Source organism: Teleopsis dalmanni, chromosome 1 (genome assembly GCF_002237135.1).
Source record: "Teleopsis dalmanni isolate 2A chromosome 1, ASM223713v2, whole genome shotgun sequence".
NCBI lineage: Eukaryota > Metazoa > Arthropoda > Insecta > Diptera > Diopsidae > Teleopsis > Teleopsis dalmanni.
In genome coordinates, this window is record NC_051846.1 from 23,190,462 (window position 1) to 23,205,384 (window position 14,923).

At 28.3% G+C, this 14,923-nt stretch overlaps 2 protein-coding genes across 2 annotated transcripts in view; both read left to right on the top strand.

The window, feature by feature from the left end:
- Window positions 1–12,742, top strand: part of LOC119678374 (angiopoietin-related protein 7-like) — a 13,721-nt gene extending 979 nt beyond the window's left edge. Inside the window, exons 2-5 of the mRNA XM_038090171.1 lie at window positions 8,519–8,709; window positions 8,928–9,132; window positions 11,637–12,275; window positions 12,351–12,742. Coding sequence (XP_037946099.1) covers window positions 8,519–8,709; window positions 8,928–9,132; window positions 11,637–12,275; window positions 12,351–12,510 — 1,195 coding nt within the window. The 3' untranslated portion in view covers window positions 12,511–12,742. The remainder of the gene's footprint in view (window positions 1–8,518; window positions 8,710–8,927; window positions 9,133–11,636; window positions 12,276–12,350) is intronic.
- Window positions 12,743–13,933: 1,191 nt separating this feature from the next.
- The window catches only part of LOC119678380, a 2,585-nt gene continuing 1,595 nt past the window's right edge, over window positions 13,934–14,923 (top strand). The window contains exon 1 of the mRNA XM_038090184.1: window positions 13,934–13,937. Coding sequence (XP_037946112.1) covers window positions 13,934–13,937 — 4 coding nt within the window. The remainder of the gene's footprint in view (window positions 13,938–14,923) is intronic.

Here is a 14,923-nt window from a genome sequence, read left to right on the forward strand (position 1 = left end):
AAATTTATGTTAATAGCTTGAAATTCTGGTTTCTTTGATCTTTTAAATTACGGATATATATAGTATAAGTATCAATAGTTTAGGTTTATTTTATTAAATATTAACATATATATTCTTGATCAGTGTGATGAGTAAAATTATTTTGTAATGCTCATCTGTTTATGTATTAGTATTGAGATAATGAAAACATAATTTTATTCATAAAGAGAGGTGGATAATAATAAAAATAACAATGAAAATTTTATTAATTAATTATATATTTGGATTTTAAATGATAAAATTTTTGTTTGCTATTTTTATTAATACATATCTTTTTTTATTCAGTAGCTTTCTCATGTTTGACTTTAATACATTTAATACTTTAAAGCACTAAAAAAATATTTAGACTATGTTTATTACCAATTATTAAAAAATTTAAATTTATTATAAGTTTATGTGATATAGTACATACATACTATTTAAAATTAATATAAATGATTTTGATTAGTAAAACTTTTAGAGTAAAGGAACCATTTTTCTTGGCATTAAATGACTTATTACACTTTAAAGATAAACTTGATTGTAGAAAATCCTTACATTTATATTCAGAAGACATAATATTTTCATTTAGTTCAGCAGTTAAGAATAATACTTGCTGTGAATAATACTATCTATAAGATTCACTTTTATTATGACAAACACGTATCCTATTTCAGAGAATTACTCATAAACTTGCCGTCTGAACCTACAAACACTCGATAATAATTTAAGTTATACTATATAGTCTAGGTTTGATTTTACAAGGTTTATTGAACTCTTGTAAAATGCAATATTAATTTTTGGTTTTTATTTTTAGATAATTTAAATAATTTTTAAGTTTAATGTTTAATATATATATATTTTGAAGCTTAAACGGACTTTAAAAGAATTCTCAGCTTATTAAAAACTTGGACTAAAAACAACGGAATAATTTTGATGTGTGAACAAAGCAACCCGCTCGAAAATGACCGAACATATAGTGTTCGATCCCAGAGCAGATTAGCTTATTGAAAGTTTTCGATCCCGCTGTTCATTTTAATTGTTTTTTATAATTATTTCAATAAAATTCGATATGAGAGCTTTATGGGAAATATTCATTGACGCTTAGAAATAGATTGAAATTTATTTATTCCATTTCATACTAGATTATTTCAAGATTTTATGAACTACTTAGTGGTTGGCTTTGAATATTTTAGTATTAAATAGGGTTTTATTGATATATGCCAAAATAGGAAAGCCGATGTCTATACGTTATTCATGTTATTGATCTGTTAGAAATTCTTACCTAATTATTCGCCACACTTGTATATTCTTCCTATATACCAAACTCTTTTTATGCCATAAATAAGTACGATTATAACAAATAATATACAAACGAAAAGGATTTCACTTCTATGAGATACATGAGATTTTAAGAGATGGATTTTACTTTTTTTCATTATATTAAAATCATATGATTCCATACAGCTTTCAGTAAACAATAATAGCGTAGTTTTCTTTCAGAGTAGCACAAAAATACTCGCAATTTACGAAAGAAAACATTTGAAGCAACAACAATGCTATTTAAATATTCAGAGTTGGTTTTTACTCGCAAAAAGTTTCACATCATAAGTTTTAGTGAGCCAAATTCAAAAATCAGTCTTTTGTGAATGTTCACTGGAAATATGTTGTAAAATTCTAGTCATCCGTTGAAATCATATGAGCATTTTATTGACTAAGAAACTCAAATACATAAATAAATTAGATAATTTTTGTATATACATATTTATAGGATAAAAATGCTTACAACTGCATTTCTAATATTTATTTTGTTTTCTTTTATTTAAATTAATAAATTTTTAGTGTTCACAATTTTTATATATCATGTAGAAAACACAACAAAAAACACATAAAAAAAACATTTATCATATTTTAAAAGTGATGCCAATATCTTTCAACCAGACTTTATGCTGTTTTTTTACACCTCTGAAAGAGAAAACTACGGCTAATGATAAAGTTTTAATAGAATGCACTTCTAAATCGGTTCATTGTCGTAAGATGCAATTTGAACCATATATCAGTTTTAAATTATATATAAAACTTATTGCAACAACAATTTTTAATGTGTCAATTTAAATTAAAGGCTGTAAACATATATATAAAGAATAATTTTGCATTATTCAAATAAAGTGTTCAACAATGAATAATAATAATCTTTCATGTGATACATAAAAGGCATGTAAGATCGAGTCATTTTTTAAACCCACCTACATTAGTCTCGAAGTACATCAGATACTTATATGGTAGCAAAATAAAAACTTATTTATGCGTTAATAAAGAAAATAAATTTTATATTATTTTATGACCTAGAAATTAATAATTATCAATAATGATTACTTAATAATTGGATATGTTTTTTTTTGTAGTATACGATTTTTTTCCACTCATTATTAAATAATAGTTAAAATTTTAATTTTTTTAAAAATACTAAATATATTTTAATAGTGATTTCAATAACTTTTTCTTTTTTTTTTTTTTAATTTATTAATTATTCCAAGAAATTTTTTCAAATGAATTTATTTTTATTTGTTTTATTTTGTTTGACAATATGTTCCGATATTTAAATGATTTCCACTTAAATACTTATTTTTATTTGCATAAAACTGTTCCTGATAACATTGTTTACTTCTTGTTAAAAGTTTTTATACCAAATAACACAAAAAAACTCTTTTAACTCTTTATTTTCTTGTATGAATAATTTTTGCAATACACGGCACGGGCATATGACTAATCTAAAGTCTCTTGACTTTACGATGACACTTATGAACTTGTAAAATGATAATAATGCTTATAAAGATAATGGTAGTTTTGTATCGTTTATTTTTATTTTTATTTTCATTTATTATTATTATTTTTGGAATTTACTGCAATACGCAGTTTAATGATTAATATAATAAAGAATACAATAGCTAGAATTGTAGCTATACGAATGATAGAGCTAAATGCATTAAAAAATATTTTTTAATTATACTAATTAATAATATTACCTAAAGCATATAAAGTACTTATTAAATTACTTTGAAAATTATTGTGTATTATAAAATTTTTTGAATAAAATGTAATAGTTTGCGCAAAGATCGGGTATAGTCAGCATATTGATCATTTCTCTTTAACTAGATATTTGCTTCTATATTCGATCCAAATTACTGTACTGAGCCAACTTATTAAGATTTGGGATCACATATCATTGACTTATGACATGACACGTTATTTGGATAGACGATTATTTTTTTGTCTTCAAAATATAAAAGTCATAACCTTTTTGACCGTTTGTTGCATTTTGGATCGCCTTGATTGCATTTCAACCATTGCTGGTTTATCGGTTGTGATGATACTCGTTAAAGGCTTATGACAATTGTTTTGATTAGAGGAATAACTGAGGGGATTATGTTTTGTTAAAAAGGTTTACATTACTTTTGACTTTATAAATATAATATTAAAATGCATAGACAACTAATAAAATCCATAAAAAAAAATACAAGAAACTGTGTACGCCCCAGAATCTTATCATAACTTTTAAGATACTGCTATATAGGATTGTAGTCTTACTACTACTTATGTACGTATCGGAGACTTAAGTTCGCAGTAACAAACACTATGGGTTTGATGGGAACAATGCCCAGAGTTTGAATGATAATATCTATGAAGAAATGTGGGCACTGTGTAGAGCTGCTTCTGATGACGCTGGTTTTAGGAACTGTTTGCGACCTACTTTGTAGCAGATCCAAGTATAGTGTAACAATAAAGTTCTATAAACTCAAGTGAGGTGTAAGATTTAGGAAAATAGCACATATCAGGGTCCTCGCAGAATATAACTGCATAATATTGGTTCGTAACTGAAATCGATAGAAAGATTTGTTGAGAGAAATTAATAGCAGGAATTGAATTTTGAGCTAAAGATATTGAGATAAATTTTATTGATTAGTAAGATTTTTTACTAATTTTTTTTAAATAAACATAGTAGTGGTTTTTTGTATAATTAATTGCTTTATGACCTTTCATCCGTCATACAATTGTGATAGTGGATCGTTTGTGATTAACAAAACCGTTTATGAATAGGATAACGGGAGCCTTATATATTCTTATGTTCCTAACATTAACAAGTTTTTTATAGAAAGTGCTATCATTGAAATCTATTACACAATGCCTACAAAAGGCAACACAAAAGTACATGCATTTATCCGTTAATAAAGCACCTATAGTTATAAATCCTGGATCATCAAGTCCTACTTAATCCGAATCTGCAAGATTTTTATAAGTTGGCTACTATAAATAAAACAACGCTTGACGGACTTCTTAACTAACCGATTTGTCGATTTGAAAACTATTGAAAATTGCAGAGGATGGTACGCTAATTCATTTTATAGCTCTTGAACCTTTTTATAAGATATCTACTTGTCAGACTGCATTAATACTTAAAAATATTGAATATAAATTTTTTGAGAATGTTGTGGCCAATATCAAAAATCTAAGACAATTCAAAGAGCTCATTCGAGTCAGAATAGAAAATATCAACAGATTGTTTGGTCAAGTGTTAACTACTACCTCTTAAAGATGGGATTATAAGATATTGACACCTGTAGACTACATCTGCTTCTGACTTTTGATTATCAAAACAACGAGTGTAATAATTTTATTTGACTTTAATTATACCGAACAATGTTTGTTTTCACAAACCGAGAGATATTTTTAGATTCGTCAAAAAGTGTGAATACTAAATGCAAATCATGTTAAATGCAGTGTCAAACATCAGTCCATTTAATGTATTTCTGTCTGGGAATTGCCAGAAAATGAGTTAAGTACTCACATTCACCTTTCATTTCATCGTATGAAGGGTGTTATCTTTAACCGAAAGATATTGTATGGTTTATCAGTACCGTGAAATTCTATATTTTACCTTAGAAGGCTCTCTCGAACTATACCATTCTCCCTACTATCAGATAAGAGTTGGTAGTCAACATGTTAAAAAATTTTGTAAAATTTAGTAGTACTTCTTAAGTTGATAAAAATATTGATGAAATTATCAATTGCCGTTGACTGTATTTTTTTATAGTGAGCCTTGGGAGTCATAGATGGTTGGTTTAATAAATAAAAAATTTTAAAATTTATTGTAATCGTAAATCAAAACTCTCATAGGCAACAATAATAAAAGTATGATTTCAAATTTTATTTTAATTTTAAATTATTTTGAATACATATTTCTATTTCTGCTATAATTGATTGTACGCCATAAATACCGCATTAAATTTTTCAGTACCAGACAACAATATAACAAATTAGTGGGGCGATCGATAATTAAAAAGTTAAATATAAATAACATTACAAAACCGAACATCTGCGGTTGGCATATTATAGCTTATATTAGCACATGTACAATGACACTGTATCCACGAGTATATCACCATATCGAGTGGGCACATGTTTACTTCTCCATATGAAATGCGAATGACCCATTTCAAAAGCTGTGAAATAATTCATTTTAAATGTACTTCTATAGAAATACAAATACTTTCAGCATTTAGTATTTGAAAAATAAGTAATAAAAAAAAAAAAAATAATGGTAATAAAATCAATTGACTGAAGCATTAAATAGTATTATTAAGTACCATAAAACCAAAAAGACTTGGGCTAATAAAATTTATTACGTCAAGATTTGTGATCGGCTTTTCATATTTAGATAAAGACATTCGTACTCGTAATAAAAGATTAATTGCCTTAAGTATTTCTTATCAGAGTGACGTACGTATTGCGTTCTATTTCAGTTCTCCAAGCGTTGTGTGAGGCATAAGTCTTCAGACGAAACTCATCCATCGAAATAAATCGAATGAATTTGTTCACGACCTTCACGACGAGTAAACCGAAAACATCGCGCTTCGCATAATTAACAGTTTTATTGAGGCGTCGAAAACAAAACGTTAAAAAATGTTAAATAATTTTAAAGTAGTCAAATAGTAAAAAATAAATACATAAAAATGAATTAATACAATGTAGTAAAAAAAGATATCAAACGAGTCCAAAATCTTTTTTTATTATTATGTGTCTATATGGCAGTTATTGATATATAATAATATAATTACGCATTTATGTGGGTGTGTGTTTATGTTGGTATTAATAATGAATAAAATACTTAAGTTATTTATACTTCAGAGGTAGTTTATATAATCCATGTGGGGGAAGTCCCCGAGATGAATAATTCAAATAGTTGTGACAATTGTCATATGTTTAAAATTCAATAAATATTTCAATGATTTTGATTTATAGTTAGTATTAAACGATTACGACAACATTTCGATTTGATTTATTTTGTCTTGATCTGAGCAAAAATCATAAGTACGAATATAATGCCTTCAGAATGGTTCTACATAAAATTGAAGTTTAAAGTAATGAACATAAACTGTCTTTCACAAAGCTGTCTTTCACAGCTTTTTCTAATTACAATAGTAAAAACAAAAGTTTTTAAAATAGTATTTATGAGGTAGCCATCTTGTTCCAACAATATACACGACTAAAGTGGATCCATCACTCCTTCACCCCTGTACTTCTTTACTATATTTCAACTAATAGTAATGGACCTTTAGCGTTGGAAGTGACAGTATGATTATGCTACGTGCCGAAAAAAATACCAATAAATTATGCTTCGTTGAGATTTTGAAACTGTTGTAATATAGTAAATACTCGTTTTTTCGGATAATGATTTTGCGGCTCTACCAATCACAGCGATTAGGATTAACATACGAGCTTTTAACTTCACAATAATGAAAACTCAACTTAGTGAGTTTTCACTCAAGCAAGTGGAATTCTTAAAGAACGTTCACAACAAAATTGATAAAACTCCAAGTTCGAACAAATCAAGTACGGCTTTAAGTCACTTGGTAATGAACACTAACTCTGAGCTACAAATTTGGCAGGATACGAGTTCAACCCTTGCTAACATACTTGCAGTGCAAAAAAATTATTTGCGAACAATTAAATATAAAAAATAATTTCAAAAAGAAAAAAATCACTGATAATGTGCATTTGGCAATACTTGAAATAGCTGTATGCTCAACTGAGAATTCAATAATTAAAAATAATAAAATTTTGTTGTTGTAATTCACTACTCTTCAAAATATATCTCTATTAAAAACTCAACCATGAAATATAATGGACTTGATTTTGCTTTAATTTTGCTTCACTGAGACACTTCAGTAGATCTGATATTTTGATACATTTTTACTCAAAAAGGATATATAGAGTATTATTCTTAAAAGTTTTTGAATTTTAATTTGTAAGTACCCAAGTAAATTTTTAATTAAAGATCTGGTTATTGATATAAAAATAAGTTATAAAACAAAGAAAATTTATTTAAAATTTTGTTACATTTTTACAAAAATACTCAATTAGTGAATCAAGTGGTGATGATTATTTACCCTATGGTTGACCGTATCTTCATAAATGGAATACAGGGTTTGTAAACGATAGTGCGAAATAGCGAACACTATATTGGCTAGTTCGTAGCCTACAGCAAATTCCATCCAAAATTTAGAGTGAATTAGCGATGATCAGAAATATTAATAAATTTTCATTGAAATTCATGGTAATTGAAAACAGCTTCTCAAAAATATCCCAAAGTTGTATGATGTTTAATAATCTAAGATTTAGTTTACATCTTAAAGTATGTGGATTTTTTGAAAAAAGGTATTCGTAATAATGCCATCTATTGGCAATTACATGCACCGATCAATTGGCATCTTTTATTATTTATTTGATTTGGTACTTCCCTGAAAAATGCGTTTATGATGGAAGAGATCAGTTTTTTTGAACATAAAAGTTACCCAAAAGTTTGGTACTGATATCTGGACAGATTTTTTTGGTATATCGGTTCGAGTTTTGATCACTTTGGAACACTAAGTTAATACTTGTGAAATTATTATAGTAGTACTAAAGTCTTAAGCACCAGTTTGAGTAGAAAAAGACCAACCAAAAAACATTGCTAAGAGAAGTCGTCTCTTCGTATTGGCAGGAATAATATCCCTGTTTTAACTTTGTGTGCTCTTATACGCACAAGACATGTTAGTAGGAGGATGTATCCTCTTTTTTTTGTCATTAATTTAGCTCCGCACAGTTGAAGTTTAATTATCAGCTATTTTTGCGAGGATTGACGTATTCGAGTTGAAGTTTGCTGAGTTTGCAACAAACCTTCGAAATGTAATTTTTATGAAGTGGTAGTAAAACAGTACGTTAAGTACTTCATTCAATCCTAATTATTTTTCCAACTGCTATGTATGAACGTATATATTCATTAATTGTTCTGTGACTGAGTTCAACAGTTTAGATAGCTTGAAAGTGATAAGTTGTTGATATTGCTTTAAAATATTATTCATAATAAAAATTTTTTAAAATTATTTAAACAATATTTTAAATAAATATTCAAATATATTTCTTTTTTAAATTGGTATATACTTCTTTTTATCTCTTGCAGATTAAACAAAATTGATGACAGCAATACGGGTCGCTTGGAATCAATGAGTGCACAACAAATGGATTTCTTGAAACGTTTGGACTCATTGGAATTGATAGAACGCATGACAAAACGTGATGTTGAAGAATTGAAAGGTGATAACTTTCCTAAACGAAAAAGAAACAATCGCAATTCATTTGAAGGGCATGTTGGTAAAAAAAGTTGGTGTCGGTTTGAAATTTTTAAATTGGCTTAACTAATTAAAATGTAATAAATTAAAAAGTAAAAATATTTGAAAAACGATTGATGCATACATAGCATAATTAACCTTAACACTAATATTCTATAAAATATTTCTAACGCAATTCTATAAATTCTGTAAAAAAAAAAAAATATTGAACGTGCTTTAGTAAATTATGTTTTATTCTAGAAGAGATTGTTAAGTCTCGCGAGACACGTCAAGTAAGTGCAGGTGCACAAGATGATCAAGTTGATCCATTATACAAGAGACCGACGTTAACCGATTCTCAAAAATTGGATGCAATCGCAACATTATTAACAGAAACGACACGTAAAGTACAGTCATTACGAAATGAATTGGTTTCAAACATCACCAGTTTAAGTCAAACCACGAGGTAAGTCATCATATGCAGCCAGCCATTTGAAATATTTTAATATCTAATTCCGGTAGAGATATGTGCATCTATTTTTATGATTTAACTAAAATTTATTTACGTACACGTTAATCAATTTATTCCACATTTGTGCATTGTATAGTAAAAAATGTATAATTTGAATTACTGACTTTTTGAAGCCTTCGTTAATCGACGACTCTGCATTTTAGCTTTAATTTATGCAGCGGTAAGATCAGTGGCGACTCTTGCTGCCAATCACCTTCTTTTTTAGTTTAACCAAGTGTTGATATGTCTTGACAGTTGATGCAGCACCTTAAGAACCTTCATTAATAATTATCGCTTCTCATCAATTTTATGCGTTAATCTATGTAAATTCACTTAGGTTGAGTAATTGTTGGATATTATTCAATTTTCTGCTGCTCCAAATATGTAAACATATTTGCACATCATTAGATCCATAATAGATATAAAAATGAAAAATGTTATTAGCGTCGAATATTAAAAATATGAGTCACATTGCATTTGGTTCAATAGTAACACAAGGTTGAAATGCATAATTTTTATGGTGGTGTCATGAAGGAGAAATAAGCCTAGCCTCTTTACAAAAATTTGCGACAACTGAATAAGTTTCTCTGTTAATTAATTTAGTTTAAGAAATAATTTTAAAATCCGAAAAGGTATGAGTAATTGGTGCATTGGTAAATCTCTTACCATTATCCAAAGAAGCCATATGTATCTCATATAGTCCTATATCACGGAGTAATATTTATTTAAAGGTTTGTGTGGAATAAACACCTAAATAATATAATCAACAGTACACTCCGAAAAATATGTGCTAACCACATACAAATTGAATTGACCTAATCATTTTGTTAGAAAAATGTTAGCTCATGTGGTAAAGAAGATATAAAAACCCACATGCGATATGGTTGAATCAACGTGATAAGTCGAGTAAGAATATTTTGACCTGAGATTTAGTTAAAATCTAATTAAACCAATCAAATTATTTTTTTGAGTGTGTAGAAGAAATAAGTTCAAAATTAACCATTCATATTAAACTATCACCATTGTCCTATATGAAGTTATCATAGTCAAAAATCAACTAGATAAGTTATCTAAGACCACTTAATTAAATTCAGAAACTGGTGCGCTTAAGCATAATGGATGTACAGATATACCGATGCGCTCCGGCTATCAAACGTTCTCTACTAAAATGAGAGTGAATTAACATTTAAAAATATGAATTAGCATTTAAAAATAATCTAGAGAAATCTAACTATTCATATCTTAAATATTGTAGATAAGGTCAACCTTTCTGCTAGAAACTTTATTAAAAATTTTTAAAAAAAAAAATTAATTTAAAAATGGCACTTTTATTCACCTAGAATATATACAGTCTAATTTGATCTGATCAGTCTAAATAAAAATACAAAGCGTTTACTACTTTGATTATTTTTCTGCTTATTCAAAAAAGGTCTGGTATATGGACAACGAATTTAACGAAATATTTGTAATTCTTATTGGGTTGAATTGTATTTAGTAGAACGGTCGAAGCTTTTGGATGTCCAGGATGGTATTGAAACGATTCTTCTTTATTGTTAACTCAGTTAATAATTTAGAAGCTTATGAATTTTGTGAATAATCGATATGAATAATGTTTTCATTGATCAATAATTTTCGTTTTATGCTGACTAAATGTCTTCCAAAACATGTGATGAGTTCATCGAATTCTGGCCTATAATCTTTGTAGTATTCTAGTATAATATTTTGCCCTACTGAGACAAATTGACTGTAAACGGTGTAGAAACAGTATTTGAAACGAAGAAATCGGTAAACATGGTTATGACTTTTCTCCATTAAAAGCAAAATTTTCCTATGGTACCATAAGGAATTATTATTTGAGCTCAAGTTGGCGCTCATGAGTACAAGGCCGCCATTCCAACCTAACCCGATCTCTACTAAAAGCGTAATTTTGTTTCTTTTGCTTTCTTTTTTGTTGACTTTCATACCGGGCTTTGATGCATTATTTTCAGCTCATATTGGAAATTCTACATTTTATTGATGGATCAAAATTTGAATTGAGTCTTGAACCAATCTATATTGTAATGTTGAGTCTTATAATCGTCAATCATCTAATTGCATTGTTTTTTTTTATTGTCTCCATTATGTCAAACAAGAACTCAAAATAGAGTTCACTTCTCTAAATATATTTCGATATATATATATTTTGAAATATATATATGTATATATACATATTCATACATTTTTGTATGTAGTACTTACGAGTTCTATTCTATATTATATATTCTACGATTTTAGTTGTATGTGAAAATATATATAATATATTTAATATCTTTTATGGAGAGCTTTTCGAACAACAAAATAACTTACGTCAAAATCAAATTTAATATTTGTTCTATAAATTATAAGTTCATTCCTATTCAGTTAAATAATCACATTGTGTATAAAATTGTACATTTTTTTTATATTTTAAATATTTTTAGTCATTTACATAGACGCTTAAACGTCCTCCAGCGCCGTCAACAGAATGGTGTAGGCGTACATCAACAATACCTTCCACCAGTACAACCTCCAGTATTCTATGCTCCTCCAAGTACTTCACAACCACTGATCACCAGCTGTGCACAGAATGCAGTCACTGACAATAGCATATTAAGACTACAGTTAACAGAAACATCCGTACCATTTTATGTACGCTGTGATGAGAGTTTCAAAAACGGCGGTTGGACTATAATATTTAATCGTTTCTTGGGTGACACGAGTTTTCAACGAGATTGGGCTGAATATAAAAGTGGTTTCGGCAATTTGGCTGGTGACTTCTTTATAGGCCTGGAGAAATTACATGCACTCACTTCATCTGCAGTTCATGAATTAGTCGTAATTCTGGAAGACTTTGCGAATGAGCAAGCCTATGCCAGATACAATCTTTTTGGAATTGGTAGTGAGGATGAAGGATATGCTTTAAATTTACTTGGAAACTATACAGGCACTGCTGGAGATTCACTTACATATCACGCTGGTTATAAGTTTTCAACTTACGATATGGATAACGATGGTTGCTTGGAGTGTAATTGCGCGCAAGCGCATATGGGCGCTTGGTGGTATAATTGGTGCGAACAAAGGTAAGTTTTATTATATTTTTTAATACAAATGCATTCTCTTAATGTTATTATCGAATAAAATATAAATATTTTAAGCAATCTTTTCGGCAAGTACTACTTGGACAACTATAGCAGTGCGCCATCATTTCAAGGTATGTATTGGCATCATTTTCGTGGTCCCAATTACTCGCTACGTGCGGCAAGAATGATGATTCGTCCGGTGGCAGCAGGAGACGCGACTACTGAGAGGCGTTAATAAGCTTAATAAATTCACTCAAACTTGATCGCTTCAGGGACTTAATTCGATTGAATTCGAATATTTTCGCTCGTTTCTTATACTCACTGCTGAATAGAATTTGTGTTCAATACTTTTACTTTAGTCTCGTGTATGTGTACGAAATTATTTCGCCAAATCTTTTACATTTTGTAAAACGAAGTTAGTTTTTAACAATTTTACATTTAAATTTAACTTTGTTAATGCATTTAGAATCGATGTTTTTACTTAATAAAAAATATTTAAAAAATTGCCATAACAGAAAAAATGTTTGTTTTCGTTAAATTTTTATTTGAAAGTCTTTAAAGGTTACAGTTCAGCAAAATTTGCAAACGTATTTTTCACTTTCAAGAAGTGTGAATGAAGACAATCTCTGATAAGTTTTTAGAAATCGTCGTTATTAGTTTTTGGTATGGACAACACGCAATGTGACTAAGACTTTAATTGATTGTAAAGGTCAAAATAATACCGGATTTAATCTCACCTTTTTATATGCAATCAGTTTATTCATAGATATATTTTAAGATATCTTTTACTTTTACTTATCTTATTTCTTGCTAATCAACAGATTTAATCAACTAAACTACTTTTCTGAGTGTACTGATGTTGTATCTTACGTAAGTCGGATATTGTGATAAAAATAGGGTTACAATTTTTCACAAAATGTATTATCTTTAAAATAATTTATAGAAATGTGAAGATGTATATATAGATAGAGGCCAGAATGTCTTTTACTTAAAAATTCATAATTAAAGAAGATGTTAATAATTTTAAATTTTTTCTCACACTCACAAATAAAATGATTGAGATTGAAGCTTTCACCTCCTAACAGACGGAGATGGCATTATGTTATATTAGGTAGATCCATCATATTGACATTGTAACGGTTTATTAGAATATTGCATTTGGTAATTTGCCGGCAATATCAACTCCGTTTAAGAGGGATGTTTTTTGTAATTGAAAAGATAACCAGTCCTGATAGTTGTCTGGAATTTCGCACCAGCAACGTTAGTTTTGACTGTTATTCAATGGAATTTAACGTGTGTTAATTTGGCAGCAACAGTATAATTGGGTAATTGAAGTTGAAAATATGAATCAGCTAATTTTTCAACAAAGCATTGCTGTAGTAAATTGCATTGGTTCTTTCGAGTTTATACGTAACCGTATTACCGACAATTTCAGAATGAGCAGATACCACATCACAACAGCTATAAATACATAGTATGGGGTAAATGTCTGAACCCTTTATAGCACTTAAATGTTTAAAGAGATTGAAATGGGCATAGACATAAATCTCTGCTTAAAAGACTTTGAATCAAACATCTAACGTTACTCAAATTCTGGCGTTATACTAAATTAATACTGCATTGACAACTTTGTTGGTTTTTGAACCAACAGTGTTATAATGGGTAACCATTCGATTCAAGCATGGAAACCTATTGTTTCAATGTATACTATTGGAAAAACCACTTTTATGAAATCATGCAAGTCTTGTTACATTTACATGTTTACATGTTTATATAATACGAGTAACTTTACAAAGGTTGATGTTACAGTTGAATGGTATATCCCAAATAAAATATAGATATTTTATCCCATTGGAGCAGCTTGCAGCCATAGCAATCGTCGATGGGTACGCATTATTCTGATTCAAATCATTAGAAGATTTTTTTATTCATTAATTTTGAGCTAGACAGTCTACATTACAACAGTCAGTGTAGAGTGCATTTCTATTATTGAAGTGTCATTGCTTCAATTTGACCACTTGGTTATCAACTGTAAGCGACGAAACCAGTGGTAAAAATATCCCATTGTGAGTCAATCATAATATTTTAATATTACAAGATTTTTATATATTAAGATTTAAGATTTTTAAATTTAGAATCAACCTTAATATATAATATATTTAATTCTTTTCAGTGTAATAAAATTTCCCCACAATTGCTTTCAGTTGAGGTGAAAAGCCATTACTTTTTAAACATTTATTGATTCCTAAAACTATGCAACAATTTTTATGAAAGCGTACAAACTGAACTATTGACAATTTTTTTAAATTTTATTTTAAGACAATTTAATTATTTTATAATTTGATATAATTTTATATTAACAATTGAGTGAATCATATAAACAATAACATTTAATTAAAAATTGATGATTAAAATTTCTTATATTATTTTTTTGTTATAATGATTTTGAACAACTTTGTTAAAATTTAGTTGTAACAAAATTTTTGCTAAACTAAAATTTTCTTATAAATGTATTTTAAATAATTATTCTTATTAATAGTTATTCATTACTACACATTATGTCGTTACTCAGGTTTTGCCATTTTTGAAGTATCGCATATTATTGGAAATCAATCTATAAACTATAAAGTTTGTTATATGTATATATA